We start from the raw sequence: 15,393 nt of genomic DNA, 5'->3' as shown, positions 1-15,393 counted from the left end.
TGACTGTCTAGATTTCTGTTGGCAAAGTGATGTCTCTGCTTTTTAATATGTTCAGTCTCTAGGTTTGTCATAGCTTTTCTTCCAAGGAGCAAGTGTCTTTTAATTTCATGACTTCAGTCACCATCCGCAGTGATTTTGGAGCCCAAGAAGATGAAGTCTTATCACTCTTTCCCATTTTTTCTCACCTGTTTGCTATGAAGTGATAGGACCAGAGGCCATGGTCTTAGTAGTTTTTTGAATGTTGAGTTTTAAGCCAGCCTCTTCATGCTCCTCTTTCACATTCATCAAGAGTCTCTTTAGTTCCTCTTCGCTTTCTGCCATTAGTATGGTGGTATCTGCATATATGAAGTTGTTGATGTTTCTGTCAGCAATCTCGATTGCAACTTCTGCTTCATCCAGCCTGGCATTTCACATGATATACTCTGTATATAAGTTAAATAAACAGGGTGATAAAATACATACTTTTCATACTCCTTTCCCAATTTTGAATTAATCCTTTGTTTCATATCTGGTTCTACCTGTTGCTTCTTAACATGCATACAGGTTTCTCAGGATGCAGGTAAGGTGGTTTGGTATTCCATCTCTTTAAGAATTCTCCACAGCTTGTTGTGATCCACAAAGTTAAAGGCTTTAGCGTAGTCACTGAAGCAGAAGTAGATGTTTTTCCGGAGTTCCTTTACTTTTCCTGTCATCCAGTAGATGTTGGTAATTTGATCTCTAGTTCCTCTGTCTTTTCTAAATCAATCTTGTCCATTTAGAAGTTCTTGGTTCATGTACTGTTGAAGCTTAGCTTGAAGGATTTTGAGATATCCTTCAAGTTTTTTTTAATCTCTCATTACTGTTCTCTGAACTCTGAATTCAGTTGGGTATGTCTTTCCCTTTTTCCTTTGCCTTTCACTTCTCTTATTTTTTCAGCTATTTGTAAGGCCTCTTCAATCAACTACTTTGCCTTGTTGCATTTCTCTTTTGGGGGGATGATATAATCACCAACTCCTATGTGATGTTATAAACCTCTGTCAGTAGTTCTTCAGGCTCTCTGTCTACCAGATCTAACCCCTTGAATCTCTTTGTTACCCATACTATATAATCATAAGAGATTTGATTTAGGTCATACCTGAATGGCCTAGTGGATTTCCCTGCTTTCTTCAATGTGAGCCTGAATTTTGCAGTAAGGAGCGGATGATCTGAGCCAGTCAGCTCCAGCTTTTGTTTTTGCTGATTGTGTAAAACTTCCCCATCTTTGACTGCGAAGAATATAATCAGTCTGATTTTGAAATTGACCTTCTGGTGGTGTCCAGTATTTACTATGAGCAGTGCATTCTCTTGAGAAAACTGTTAGCCTTTTCCCAGCTTCATTTTGTACTCAAAGGCCAAACTTGCTTGTTACCTCCAGGTGTCTCTTGACTTCCTGCTTTTGCATTCCAATCCCATATGATGAAAAGGACATCTTTTTTTTTCCTGTTAGTTCTAGGAGGTCATGAACTTCAGCTTCATCAGCATTGGTAGTTGGGGCATAGACTTGGACTACTGTGATGTTGAATGGTTTGCCTTGGAAACAAAGCAAAATCATTGTGTCAATTTTGAGATTGCACCCAAGTACTACATTTCAGACTCTTGATGACTATGAGGGCTATTCCATTCCTTCTAAGGGATTCTTGCCCACAGTAGTAAACATATGGTTATCTGAATTAAATTCACCCATTCCCATTCATTTTATTTCACTGTTTCCTAAAATGTCAGTCTTCACTGTTGAAATCTCGTTTTTTCACCACATCAAATTCACCTTGATTCATGGAGCTAACAATCCAGGATCCTGTACAATATTGTTTTTAACAGCATTGGACTTTACTTTCACCACCAGATGCACCCACAAGTGAGTCTCATTTCTGCTTTGGCCCAGCCTCTTTCTGGAGCTGTTTCTCAACTCTTGTCCAGTAGCATATTGGAGACCTTTGTTCTTTCTGGAGCTGTTTTTGCACTCTTGTCCAATACCATATTGGAGACCTACCAACCTGGGGGAGTGCTCATCTTCCTGTTTCATCTTTCTGCCTTTTCATACTGTTTTTTGGTTCTCAGGGAAAGCATACTGAAATGGTTTGCCATTGTCTTCTTCAGTGGATCACAGTTTTTCAGAACTCTCCATCATGACTCATCTGTCTTGAGTGGTTCTGACTTTGATGAGTCATAGTTAACATTAAGTTACACAAGACTTTTCTTGGTGGCCCAGCTGGTAGATCACTCACCTAGAGCCAGACATCCCATCTAGAATGCAAAGTGAAGTGGGGCAGAGGAAGCATCACTATGAACAAAGCTAATGGAGGTGATAAAATTCCAGTTGAGGTATTTCAAGTTCTAAAAGATGATGCTGTGAAACTTCTGGACTCAATATGCCAGCAAATTTGGAAAACTCAGCAGTGGCCACAGGACTAGAAAAGGTCAGTTTTCATTCCGATCCCAAAAAAAGGCAATGCCAGAGAATGCTCAAATGACCACACAATTGCATTCATCTCACATGCTAGTAAAGTAATGCTCAGAATTTTCCAAGCCAGGCTTTAAAAGTATGTGAACTATGAATTTTAAAATGTTCAAGCTGGGTTTTGAAAAGGCAGAGGAACCAGAGATCGAATTGCCAACATCCGCTGAGTCATCAAAAAAGAGAGAGAGTTCCAGAAAAACATCTGTTTCTGCTATATTGACTATGCCAAAGTCCTTTGACTGTTTGGATCACAGTAAACTGTAAAATTCTGAAAGAGATGGGCATACCAGACTACCTGACCTGCCTCTTGAGAAATCTGTATGCAGGTCAGGAAGCAACAGTTAGAACTGGACATGGAACAACAGACTGATTCCAAATAGAAAAAGGAGTGCATCGAGGCTGTATATGGTCACCCTGCTTATTTAACTGATATGTAGCGTATATCATGAAAAACGCTGGATTGGAAGAAGCACAAGCTGGAATCAAGATTGCTGGAAGAAATATCAATAACCTCAGATATGCGGATAACACCACCTTTATGGCAGAAAGTAAAGAAGAACTACAAAGCCTCTTGATGAAAGTGAAAGTGGAGAGTGAAACAGTTGGCTTAAAGCTCAACATTCAGAAAACAATGGGCATCCGGTCCCATCATTTCATGGCAAATAGATGGAGAAACAGTGTCAGACTTTATATTTGGGGGCTCCAAAATCACTGCAGATGGTTTTTGCACCCATTGAATTAAAAGATGCTTACTCCTTGGAAAGAAAGTTATAACCAACCTAGATAGCATATTAAAAAGCAGAGATATTACTTTGTCAACAGAGGTCCATCTTGTCAAGGCTATGGTTTTTCCTGTGGTCATGTATGGATGTGAGAGTTGAACTGTGAAGAAAACTGAGTGCTGAAGAATTGATGCTTTTGAACTGTGGTGTTGGAGAAGACTCTTGAGAGTCTGTTGGACTGCAAGGAGATCCATCCAACCAGTCCATGCTAAAGGAGGTCGATCCTGAGTGTTCATTGGAGGGACTGATGTTCTGAAACTCCAGTACTTTGGCCACCGGATGCGAAGAGCTGACTCATTTGAAAAGACCCTGATGCTGGGGAGGATTGAAGGCGGAACCAGAAGGGGACGACAGAGGATGACATAGTTGGATGGCATCACCAACTCTATGGATATGAGTTTGAATAAACTCTGGGAGTTGGTGATAGCCGGGGGGGGCCTGGCTGCCTGCAGTCCATGGGGTTGCAAAGAGTCAGACATAACTGTGACTCAGCTGAACTGAACTGAACAGCTGGTAGAGAGACCGCTTGCAATGTGGGAGGTTTCCATGGTGGCTCAGCTGGTAATGTGGGAGACCTCCTGGGATGGGACGATCTCCTGGATCAGGCAAAGGCTACTCACTCCAGTATTCTGGCCTGGAGAATTCCATGGACTATATAGTCCATGGAGTTATAAAGAGTCAGGCATGACTGAGCAACACTCATTTTCTTTCACACAGGACTTTGATCTGTGTGATTCATTTGGTTAGCTTTCTGTTACTATGGTTTTCGTTCTGGAAAGGGAGATTTTTATTCTTCTTTTGTCTGTCTTCTGATACATAAGATAAAAAGCTTGTATAAGCTTCCTGATGGGAGGGACTGGTTGTAGCTCAGTAATGAGGGACTGAGTAGCTCAGTAAAATGTAATCCAGTTTTCTGCTTATGGGTGGGGCTGTGCTGGAGTTTAGCCTGAGACAGTCCAGTCCTAGAGTTTGCAGCTATGGTAGTTGTAAAGGAGGCCTCCTCTCCAAGGACTTAGGCCTACATGCTGCATCTCTGAGGACTCTTGCCTGCTAGTGCCCCTGACCCTGCAGTAAACCACTGTTGAGCTATGCTTCTGAAGGAGATTCCCTAATGCCACAGGCAAGTCTGGCTCAGTCTCATGTGGGGGTCACTGCTCCTTTACCCTGGAGCACAAAGTTTTGTTTGTGTCTTCCAAGAGTTTCTTTTCCCTCAATCCTATGGAAGTTCTACTGACCTTCATATTTGGAGACCAAAAATCACTGATGACTCTATATTTCTTGCCTCCCAATGTGGCTGCAAATACTTCATTTCACACTACCTTTAAGAATATTATATAATCTGTTGGGTTGAGCTCATCTCCCCAGATGCGAGTGATTACATATTCCATCTTAGGAAAAATTGTAGTCATCAGATCTGATAATATTTATTTAAAGTGATTCTCAACCCACTGTCACCCCCACCCCCTGGCAATATCCAAGGAAAAAAATTGCTACTTCATCGAGATTGTCTCCTGTATTGGGCTAAAATTATTGATGTTTGTGTACTGTATACCTTAGGTTTACTGGAATAGAAAGGTGTTTTAAGAGGGATTAGGTAGCATTAAAAATTTATGGAAACCTAGAATTACTGATATTTTGAAGACCTGATTAAGACACAAAAGAAGAAACACCTCAACATTAAAATGAATCACCATGTTGTGTTGAATATGAAGCCATTATAGCCATCATTTGTTAATTAAGAATGACATGTAAACTATTCAGATTAAATTCAGATTCTGTTTTCTTTAACTGTCTAGAGAAGTAAGACGTAGTAATTAGAGAAGTTCTAAAAGAAACTAAGAGTCTCAAATGACAAGAGACGCTGTCTGAGAATTATTAATTTCATTGTCAGTTAATGGTAACTAACAGTCACACAACTGAAAAGCATCAGAGGACATCTTGAATTGTCACAAACATGTTAATGATTACTGACCTAGAAGGAAGGTTGAATTATGTAGGTAGTTTTGTTTATTGTGTGCAGATAGTGAGTATAGTATTTTAAGAAATTAAAAAGCTTTGAGTTTTCTTTTTTATAACACTTAGGGGTCACTAAGAGTCGGACACAACTGAGTCACTTCGCTTTCACTTTTCACTTTCATACATTGTAGAAGGAAATGGCAGCCCGCTCCAGTGTTCTTGCCTGGAGAATCCGAGAGACAGGGAGCTTGGTGGGCTGCCGTCTGTGGGGTTGCACAGAGTTGGACACAACTGAGTCACTTCACTTTCACTTTTCACTTTCATGCATTGTAGAAGGAAATGGCAGCCCACTCCAGTGTTCTTGCCTGGAGAATCCCAGAGACAGGGAGCTTGGTGGGCTGCCGTCTGTGGGGTTGCACAGAGTTGGACATGACTGAAGAGGCTTAGCAACAGCAGTTGGCTTAAAGTCCTTATTACACATAATACCTCCTTTTGCACTGAAACCATATAAGAAGCTAAATTAGGATGTGGCTTCAAAGTCTGAGCTTCTTGATAACAAGGAATAAGCTTCTATACTTAGATGAAATCATATAGCGTAGTTCCTGGAGCTTTGTAGTTGGCCAATAAATAGATGTTTCTTAAATAATAACTGCCAGAGATGTGGTTAAAAAATAAGTGTTTTTGAAATGGTGCCTTTTAAAGCTGTAATTAAAATGTGATTATTCTAAATGGATTATTTAAAATATATTGCAATAAACTGTATTTGAGGGTAAAATTTTATAAACTAATTACCGATTTCTTATATTTTTTCCAAGGTTTTTATTAAAGGATGGCCAGCTGTGGCTTTGTGCGCCTCAGGCAAAACAAATATGGAAATGCTTAGCAGAGAATGCAGTTTATGTTTGTGATCGTGAAGCCTGTTTTAAGTGGTATTCTAAATTAATGGGCGATGAACCAGACTTAGATCCTGATATTAATAAGGAATTCTTTGAAAGTAATGTACTTCAACTTGATCCTTCCCTGTTAACTGAAAATGGAATGAAATGTTTTGAACGATTCTTCAAAGCTGTTAATTGTCGAGAAGGGAAACTAGTAACAAAAAGAAGAGCCTATATGATGGATGATTTGGAACTAATAGGATTAGACTACCTTTGGAGAGTAAGTAAAGGAGTAGGAAACCCTGTTTACAAACATTGTACATGAGGTGGCTCCTGTAAAATATAATTAAGGAATCATAATTTCGCTTTTAATTTATGTATATTTATCTTCTTTGGTGTTTGTGCTATGAATTGAGGGGTAGTAGGGAGGTGCTGGGTGGGAGTTGTTCACCCTTAAGTTCTTATTCTGTCATTTTTATTTGCCAGTATTTTTGAATTCATATTCCTTCCCCCTTCCCTCTTACTCCCCCTCTCCGCTGTCACCACCAATGCATCTTTGGGTTTGGAATTATTTGAGATGTGTGCAAGTAGAGTAACCATTGCCTACGTGTACATCTTTCACATTCCCTTTGAAAAGGTCATTGGCTACGTTTCTTAATAGTAATATCTTGGGGCTTATTGTACATTTAATGCCAAAACAAATAAAGGACAGAAAAGAGAACTATTAGTTGGAAGAAGTCATTAGTACCTTTATGATATTGTTTGATTTGTGATACAGTTAAATACTTAGGAGAAAATGCTATGTTGTGCTTAAGGTTTTTCCATCTTGATAATTAAATCTTAATTACCATCTCAAAATCTAAGCTATTATACTTCAGCTTATATTGTGTTCTGTATGTGGGGTTTTTTTGTTTCATTTCTCATCCCTGGGCAAAATAAGGTGTTTGGTCTTTCATTAATATTAGTGGTTTTTTTAGAGGGTTAGTCTCTCTTTATTCCTTTCCTTTTGCCTTCCTGAACCTCTCAAAGGGTCAGCCCTAAAACACCCAAATAACCAAAAATTAAACATGTTGTGAAAATCTCTAGTACAGTTAGATAAGTGACAAAGATGTTCAAAAGTTTCTTGAGTTGACAGAATTCTTTTCTGTGATATATGATTTGTTGTAGAAAATTTTTAGCTTCTTTGAATTGCCCCTTGAAAATCTCATAGCCTGGCTGCCAAATTGCAGAATTATATAATATTGATTAAAGTATGCACTTTTCATTTTAAAGCAAATTACTTGAGAAAATTTGTTTATATTATTAATATTCTACTTAATTTTGTCACTTAATTTTATTTGGCTTGCATATCCAAAACAATTTAGTCTTAGATTATGCACTGTTACAAAATTATAGCATTTGAATTTAAGTACCAAATGAAAATGTATCTTGAACGTTACTAATTGCTTCAATTTTTGGATCTAGGTCGTAATTCAGAGTAATGATGATATTGCCAGCAGAGCTATAGATCTCCTTAAAGAAATATATACAAATCTTGGCCCCAGATTACAGGTCAATCAGGTGAGGATTGAGATGCATAAAAACTTCCATTACAGTTAAATTGAAAAGTAACTTTGTGTTAAGTAGAGTCTTTTAAATGTAAGTACTTAATGCACATTTGTCCCTTACAAAATGCCAACTCTTGATAATTATCTTTGGGTGGCTAGGATAATTTTGACTATGATGATTTATTATTGTTTGCTGAGACAATCAAAATACTTGCTTTGATATTCAATCCACATTTTTTTATAGTTGGTTTATACTTGTTTATTATCTTATAGTTGGTTTATACTTATTATCAACTTCCTTTTGTGTTTTATTGCTGATTAATACATGATGTGATTAGGAATTACCTAAAGGCTGAAATTTTATTGTCTTTAATTGAATTACTGTCATTTGGTTTTAAATTTTGGAGCAGTTTAACATCTTTATTTGGCTCATTATTTGTAGGTGGTTATCCATGAAGACTTCATTCAGTCTTGCTTTGATCGTTTGAAAGCTTCATATGATACATTGTATGTTTTGGATGGTGACAAAGACAGCATTAACTGTGCAAGACAGGAAGCTGTTAGAATGGTTCGAGTATTGACTGTTCTAAGGGAATACATAAATGAATGTGATAGTGATTATCATGAGGAAAGAACAATTCTACCTATGTCAAGGTTTGTAAACAGATCTTTTGGTGTTAATTTGAAGTTATTTGTATTCATTAGCCACTAATTGGGAAGGTTATGACACATAGATTAAAAAGACTATAAACAAAAATTTTATTTCTGTTGGTCAGTGTCCTGCCTTTTAAAAACATTATTTGGATCTTATAGACACTTTTTTTTAAAGTAGAAAATTTTAAGTTATATTTTGGAGAGGTGCTGTTTTCCAGGCTATTATCATCTGTTAAGTGTGGCCTTGGTTTTGGCAACTGATGTTTTTATTTTGATATTATTTATTTATAGTGTTAATAATAAAGTTTTTTGGAGGCATCACTGGCAATCCATTGGTTACACCTCTACTTTCAGTGCACAGAGCTCTGTTTCACGCCCTTGTTGGTAACCAAATTCTATATTCTGCACAGCCAGACCAAAAAGAAAAATGTTTAAAGCTGCTTTAAATGTAATAAAGAATATTTTAAAATCATCTTTACCAAACTTTCCTAAATTTAGAAACTCATAAAATAATTCACTAAATCATTTCAGTATAATTATGAATAATATATTACAAATTACAGGATATAAATGATATGTTATAAATTAAATAAACATACTAAATTATTTAATAATGTTTTAAATGGCATTTCTAGTTTTGGGGAAGTTTGTAGGATAAGTATCATCAGATTTTTTACAACTGTGAACATTTTTTGAATGAAAAATGTAAAATAGCTACTTTAATGTGATTTTTATTTTTTATCTTACCTGTGGGAAGAGAATGTACTAAAAAATATTTTGGGGTGAATTTTTAACAATTAAAATTTTTTTTAGTGGAAACCTCCATTTTAATGTTTTTGTTTACACTCTCCAGCTGAAGCGTATCTCTTCCACATTTAAAAATATTCCTGGTGAAGTGAGCTTTTATAGCCTAAAATTAACTGATATGTGATTTGTGTCTATGTTATAGTTTAAGTAGATATCTTTTTCTGCAGCCATAGAAACAAAGGTTAATAGCAATGAAGGATAGTCACATTGTGCTCTCAAGATTAGTTTCAGTGTTAATAATTAAAGAAACATAAAATTGTTATTTTCTGTATTCTAAAAGCAAAATCAGTCTACCTTCCTCTTAGTAAGGAAATGTTAAATTCTCAAATTTTTGTCTTGACCATCTAAATATTACTGTGTTTTTTTTCCCCACAGAGCATTCCGTGGTAAACACCTCTCTCTCATAGTTCGGTTTCCAAACCATGGCAGACAGGTTGATGATTTGGATATATGGTCTCACACAAATGATACTGTTGGTTCAGTACGACGATGTATTCTCAATCGTATTAAGGCAAATGTAGCCCATACAAAAATTGAACTCTTTGTGGGTGGTGAATTAATAGATTCTGAAGATGACAGAAAGCTAATTGGACAGCTAAACATAAAAGACAAATCAGTAAGTACATATAATTTTCAAATATTCTCCCAAAATTAAACATGGAGGCTGTTTTTCACTTGTTTGTAAATATTTATTTAGCATCAAATTGTTGTGTGTAGTCTTCTCAGTTAGGTGTTTGGGTTATAACCTTATGTAAGACGGATGTCTTGACAGTAGTGTTGTAGAGTAGGTAACTACTAAGTATTTATTTTAACTTTTTAATTGTTTGTCTAAAGTTGAAGCAGGAAATATTTTTTAGCTTCATAATACATAGTTTATATTTTGTGCAAGTATTTTCTGTTTTCTTTTGTACTTATATATACGGTCATTTTTCAGATAATTACGGCCAAACTTACACAAGTAAGTTGCAATATGCCTTCCAGCCCTGACAGTTCTTCTGATTCCTCAACTGGATCTCCTGGGAACCATAGTAATCGTTACAGTGATGGCCCTAAACAAGAAGTGGAAAGTTGTTTGCCTGGGGTGGTGAGTAGATATTGTATGCAAAGCATTATATTCTTTGATAATGCAGAGAAATGTATAGAATGGCTGCTTTCTTAACATGTTTTTCTTAACATGTTTTTTAGATTGGGCAAATGTCTAATAAATATACAGTTAAATATTTACTTCATGTAGAATTTTTTGGCATTGGATTTTAAAATAAAATTTCTTCATGGATATAGAATTATATTTGAAAAGAATTAATTGATTATAGTTGTATAATACTAAACATATATTCTAGAAAATATTAGGCTTTCCTTTGAATAATTTTTACAGAAACATATAATCTGCTGTTATTTTCAGATTCTTAGTTATATTACATCTGAAGGAATAGCCCTTTCTCACTCTTTGTCTGCCCCTCTTTCATAAGAATTATTCCTAGGATAGCACCACTTCTGTGTAAGAGGAATTTGACTCCTTGCAACATTTAGATTAGGAATTTAGTCTGTAGTAGTTATCCCTGAAGGGTGAAGTGTCTTTTCTATAAATAGCTTTGAGAACTGTATAGAATTCAGAGAAGCTTTGAAGACTTATTTAATAAATGATTGCTTTTTCATTATGAAGAATCAGTGGATTTGTAAAATTGAGAAGATAAGGAAGGCCAGCAGTTTCAGATAGTAAAGATGGCATTTGCAAAAGGTGATATTTACCCTAAGTAGAAAATTTATTTAGGAAAAGTTAATTTTAGGTTAATATTGAATAACAACATTTTTTGGCCTAATTTATAGGTATATACTTTTCATATTCTGTATTCCAGATAATGTCACAACATCCCAGGTACATCTCTTTCCTTTGGCAAGTTGCTGACTTAGGTAGCAATCTGAATATACCACCTCTTAGAGATGGAGCCAGAATACTTATGAAACTTATGCCAATGGGTAAGAAAAATGTCTCCCCACTTCTCTCCATACCCTGTTGCTAATGCTGACAAGTAATTAATAAACAATACTGTTCTTTTTAATATATATCTTGTGGTATAGTCCATAGTATTGATCATGTATCAATCATACCATTGCTGATGAGGAATTTTCTGTGAACCATTTAAAAATATTTAAGGGCATATAGTTAAAAAATATTTTTTTCAACTCACTCCCTAGTATTTGCTTGATTTTCTCTTCTGTTTATTATTAGATTTATTAAATTTTCCACATTCCCTTCAGTAATTTTTTGAAACAATTTTCAACATGGTTAGATGTCTTTCTTAGTTTTTCTTTTGCTCCAGTCTATTTCTCTCTGGATATCATTGTTCTCAGACTTCTTTACACAACTTCTGTATAATAGACTCTCTGGTACACACCTTTGTCTTCACACTTAGTTCTCATTTTGCTGAAGCATAACCTTCTGAAACAAATGAACAAAAGGTATATGGGAAGCAAATTTTTTAACATAAAAAAATTATTTTTCTCAATTCAACTGAACTCTCATATATTATAGTGTTTTTGTTCCTTTTACTTGTAATAGTTTGAGCATAGAATTAAAAGTTGAAACTTTGTTCCATAGTTAATTTCATGCAGTATTGACCATCGGGAATACTGAGGCAGTATTATGTCTGTTTTTTTTCCTGTGAAGTTTTAATTTCTTTTGCCTTTTAGTTGAGATCTGATGGCTTGTCTTTACATGAATTTTTAAACATTCTGATATTTTATATATTTATATTCAGATTTTTTTATATTTTGATATTTTGTTATTCTCTGAAATGATATTGTGATTTATTTCAAATAAGGACAGTCTGTTGTCTAATAGAAAATTAAAAATGTAAAGCAGAAAATTAACAGCCAGGAAGAGTTGTTTTATTTTCATTGGTGGTGACTGCTTAGTGGACTTGGTCAGTCAGATGATTTAACTACTTACTTCACACATGAGAGATTTGGAAATTTTTAATATTTTTGGCATTGTTTTATTCGTGGTTTTGAAAATGTTTTTTGCATCAGAAGGTCCTGTGGGATTTACTGAATCCATTTTCATGTTTTGACTAATTACAGTTTTCTTTTGAAAGTTAAAGACTGGATAGCAAATATGCTAGGTTTTGTGGACCAAAGGAAAACAAATTATTACAAGTTTTTCTTAGCACAGTTCAAGCTAAAAATCATATAGTGCAGTTGTTATGATATGGGTCTACTAATGAGAGTCAGAACTTTTTAGGGCATTATAATATTTTGTTGAAGTTCAAAGTCTGTGTTCCATTTTATCCGATCAGTTGCAAATGTTCATTTGCTTGTCTCTGAAATACATGTGGTTTTATCTTTAGCATGGTTTTCACACAAACAGGTACTACTGGTCATTATTCCATGAGTATATATAAAAGACATTTCTATTTCCTTAATTTTTATCTTAATATTCAATTTTTATTATGTCATTGCACTGCAGTTTAGTCATTCAAATTTTAGGCTAGATTGGAAGCTTTTCAATTGCATTGTTCGTTGCAATTTGAAATAATGGAGCTTCCTTTGCACTTATTTCAAGATTTGAAATGCAGCAGGAACTGTAATTTGAGTTGTAATTTAAATCATCTCTACCTTACTTATAATACCTAACAAGCTGTAAATCGTTGTTATCTTGTTTTGTTTAGTGAATAATGACAAGAAAAGTTTGTGATTGTTCGTTACAGATAGTAGGTCTAACTGCATAGTAAACAGAGGCAGTAACATAACTAACTGTAAGGCGAGCACAGAGAAAAAGGGAGTAAGCTGGTCATTCAGGCAAAGAAAGGTTTATTACAGAAAGAGAGAAACTGACTGGCTTTAGTGAGAAACCAGTGCTTACCCTATAGCCAGCTCTTCTTATACCGTGTGTGTGTGTGTGTGTGTGTGTGTGTGACCCTTTACAGCCAACCCTTCTTACACTCTGTGTGTGTCACCCTGTACAGCCAACCCTTCTTATACTCTGTGTGTGTGTGTGTATGTGACCCCTTATAGCCAACCCTACTTATAGCCAACTCTTATATTCTCTGTGTGTGTGTCACCCTTTACAGCCAACCCTTCTTACAGCCAACCCTTTATATACTCTGTGTGTGTGTGTGTCCCTTTACAGCCAACTGAGAGTGTGTGTGTGTGTCCCTTTACAGCCAACTGAGTGTATGTGTGTGTCCCTTTACAGCCAGCTGAGTGTGTGTGTGTCCCGTTACAGCCAACTCTTATACTCTGTGTGTCTGTGTGTTTTCCATCGCTTCAGTTGTGTCCGACTCTTTGTGACTTTGTGTGTGTGTGTTTTCCATTGCTTCAGTAGTGTCTGACCCTTTGTGACCCCATGAACTTTAGCCGGCCATGAGATTTTCCTGGAAGAATACTGGATTGCGTTTCTATTTCCTTCTCCATCTTATACCCTGTCAATGGGAAATTGTGCCCTGAAAGTGGTTTATCCTTCACCCGTTGGAAGTGTCTCATGGTTGGTCATGTAGTCTTGATAAACTGGCACCAGCAGAGAAAAACAGGCTATTGTTTAAGGGAAAAAACAAGGTGCCCACTAGGGCACTGTGGCCATTGTGACTTCATCCATTTTTTGTCAGGTTACCACAATGGGCCATTTTAAAATAATACACAGTGAGCCCCTTTTAGACAGACCCTTGCAATAAACTTTCTTAAACTTATAAATTGCTGTTAGTGAGCTAAAAGAAAACTAGTTGAATAAAACAGTATTTAAAGCAAAAGTATAAAAAATTTAAGTATAAGAAAATTACAAACTTGTATGCACCATTATGATACAAACATATGCTATATTAACATTATCAAAAATTTTGTCTTTTTAAAATCTCTTGTAATGATAATGATGACAGTGTTCATGACAGTACATGCCTGCAGACCTGATGTTGTGGGGAGTAAGGTGTATGACACTGTAGTTAAGGGGTTCAACACCAGGGTAACTCTAATCACTGATATATATTAAAGGATCATATAGTGGCAGGACTGGATTCAGATTCTAGACGCTGAGATTTTGAAGAAGATCAGATACACTATTGTCAGGATCAGCGATAGTTAAAGACTAAGAATCTTTAAGAGTAGAAGGTTGAGGCTTCATAACTATAGATGCTTTAGTTACAAACATTGACATAAGAAGCTCTTTCTTTTCATCTTTATTTGGGTCATCAAACAAATTATCAGTAGTTGTAAGTCATATTGTTATACTCTGGGTGACACAGAGGCTTCCTTAACTTCTAGGGAAGGATTATATTTGAGGACTGTATTTTTTTAAACAGTTGGTGCCTGAGATTTCCCTTCTGGTCCAATGCTTAAGACTTTGAACTGTGTAGTGAGTAAAATAAAGCAAGGTAGGATAAACTGTTGTTGCCTCCTGAAAACCTGCTGCATTTTTCAAGTGTCCAGATTGATATTTCTGTTTCTGCTAAATCTTATGCCTCATTATCATTATCATCTGTAGAAGACGTTAGCAGATTTTTGAGTTCCTTTTTGGTAGAAACGAGAGATCTCCAATTAGAAAATTAGAGATACCAAGGGATATTTCATGCAGAGATGAGCACAATAAAGGAGAGTAATGATATGGACCTAATAGAAGCAGAAGATATTAAGAAGAGGTGGCAAGAATATTCAGAACTATAGGAAAAAGATTTTCATGACCCAGATAGCCACGAGGGTGTGATCACTCAGCTAGAACCAGATCATGGAATGCAAGGTCAAGTGAGCTTTAGGAAGTATCACTGTGCACAAAGCTAGTGGAGGTGGTGGAATTCCATTTGTGCCTTATGAAATACTAAAAGATGACACTGTTAAGGTGCTACACAGAATATGCTAGCAAATTTAGAAAACTCAGCAGTGGCCACAGGACTGGAAAAGGTTAGTTTTTATTCCAGTTCCAAAGAAAGGCAATGCCAAGGACTGTTCAAACTATTGCACAGTTGCATTCATCTCACACACTAGCAAAGTAATGCTCAAAATTCTCCAAGCCAGGCTTCAATAGTATGTGAACCAAGAACTTCCAGAGGTTCAAGCTAAATTCAGAAGACAGAGAAACCAGAGATAAATTGCGAACATCCTCTGGATCTTCAAAAAAGAGAGTTCCAGAAAAACATCTACTTCTTTACTGATTATGCCAAAGCCTTTGACTGTGATCACAACAATCTGTAGAAATGGAAATACCAGACCACCTTACCTGCCTTCTGAGAAATCTGTATGCAGGTCAAAAAGCGACAGCTAGAACCAGACATGGAACAATAGACTGGTTCCACATTGGGAAAGGAGTA

At 36.0% G+C, this 15,393-nt stretch overlaps 1 protein-coding gene across 5 annotated transcripts in view; it reads left to right on the top strand.

The window, feature by feature from the left end:
* The window catches only part of LOC138431423 (ubiquitin carboxyl-terminal hydrolase 9X), a 141,587-nt gene that overhangs the window by 71,423 nt on the left and 54,771 nt on the right, over positions 1–15,393 (top strand). For all 5 annotated transcript variants that reach the window (XM_069573566.1, XM_069573564.1, XM_069573565.1 and 2 more), the window contains 6 exons: positions 6,030–6,372; positions 7,557–7,652; positions 8,082–8,293; positions 9,476–9,716; positions 10,035–10,184; positions 10,957–11,077. In XM_069573566.1, the coding sequence (XP_069429667.1) occupies positions 6,030–6,372; positions 7,557–7,652; positions 8,082–8,293; positions 9,476–9,716; positions 10,035–10,184; positions 10,957–11,077 (1,163 nt within the window). The remainder of the gene's footprint in view (positions 1–6,029; positions 6,373–7,556; positions 7,653–8,081; positions 8,294–9,475; positions 9,717–10,034; positions 10,185–10,956; positions 11,078–15,393) is intronic.

Source organism: Ovis canadensis, chromosome Y, assembly GCF_042477335.2.
Source record: "Ovis canadensis isolate MfBH-ARS-UI-01 breed Bighorn chromosome Y, ARS-UI_OviCan_v2, whole genome shotgun sequence".
NCBI classification, from domain to species: Eukaryota; Metazoa; Chordata; class Mammalia; order Artiodactyla; family Bovidae; genus Ovis; species Ovis canadensis.
This window is presented reverse-complemented; position numbering and strand designations above follow the sequence as displayed.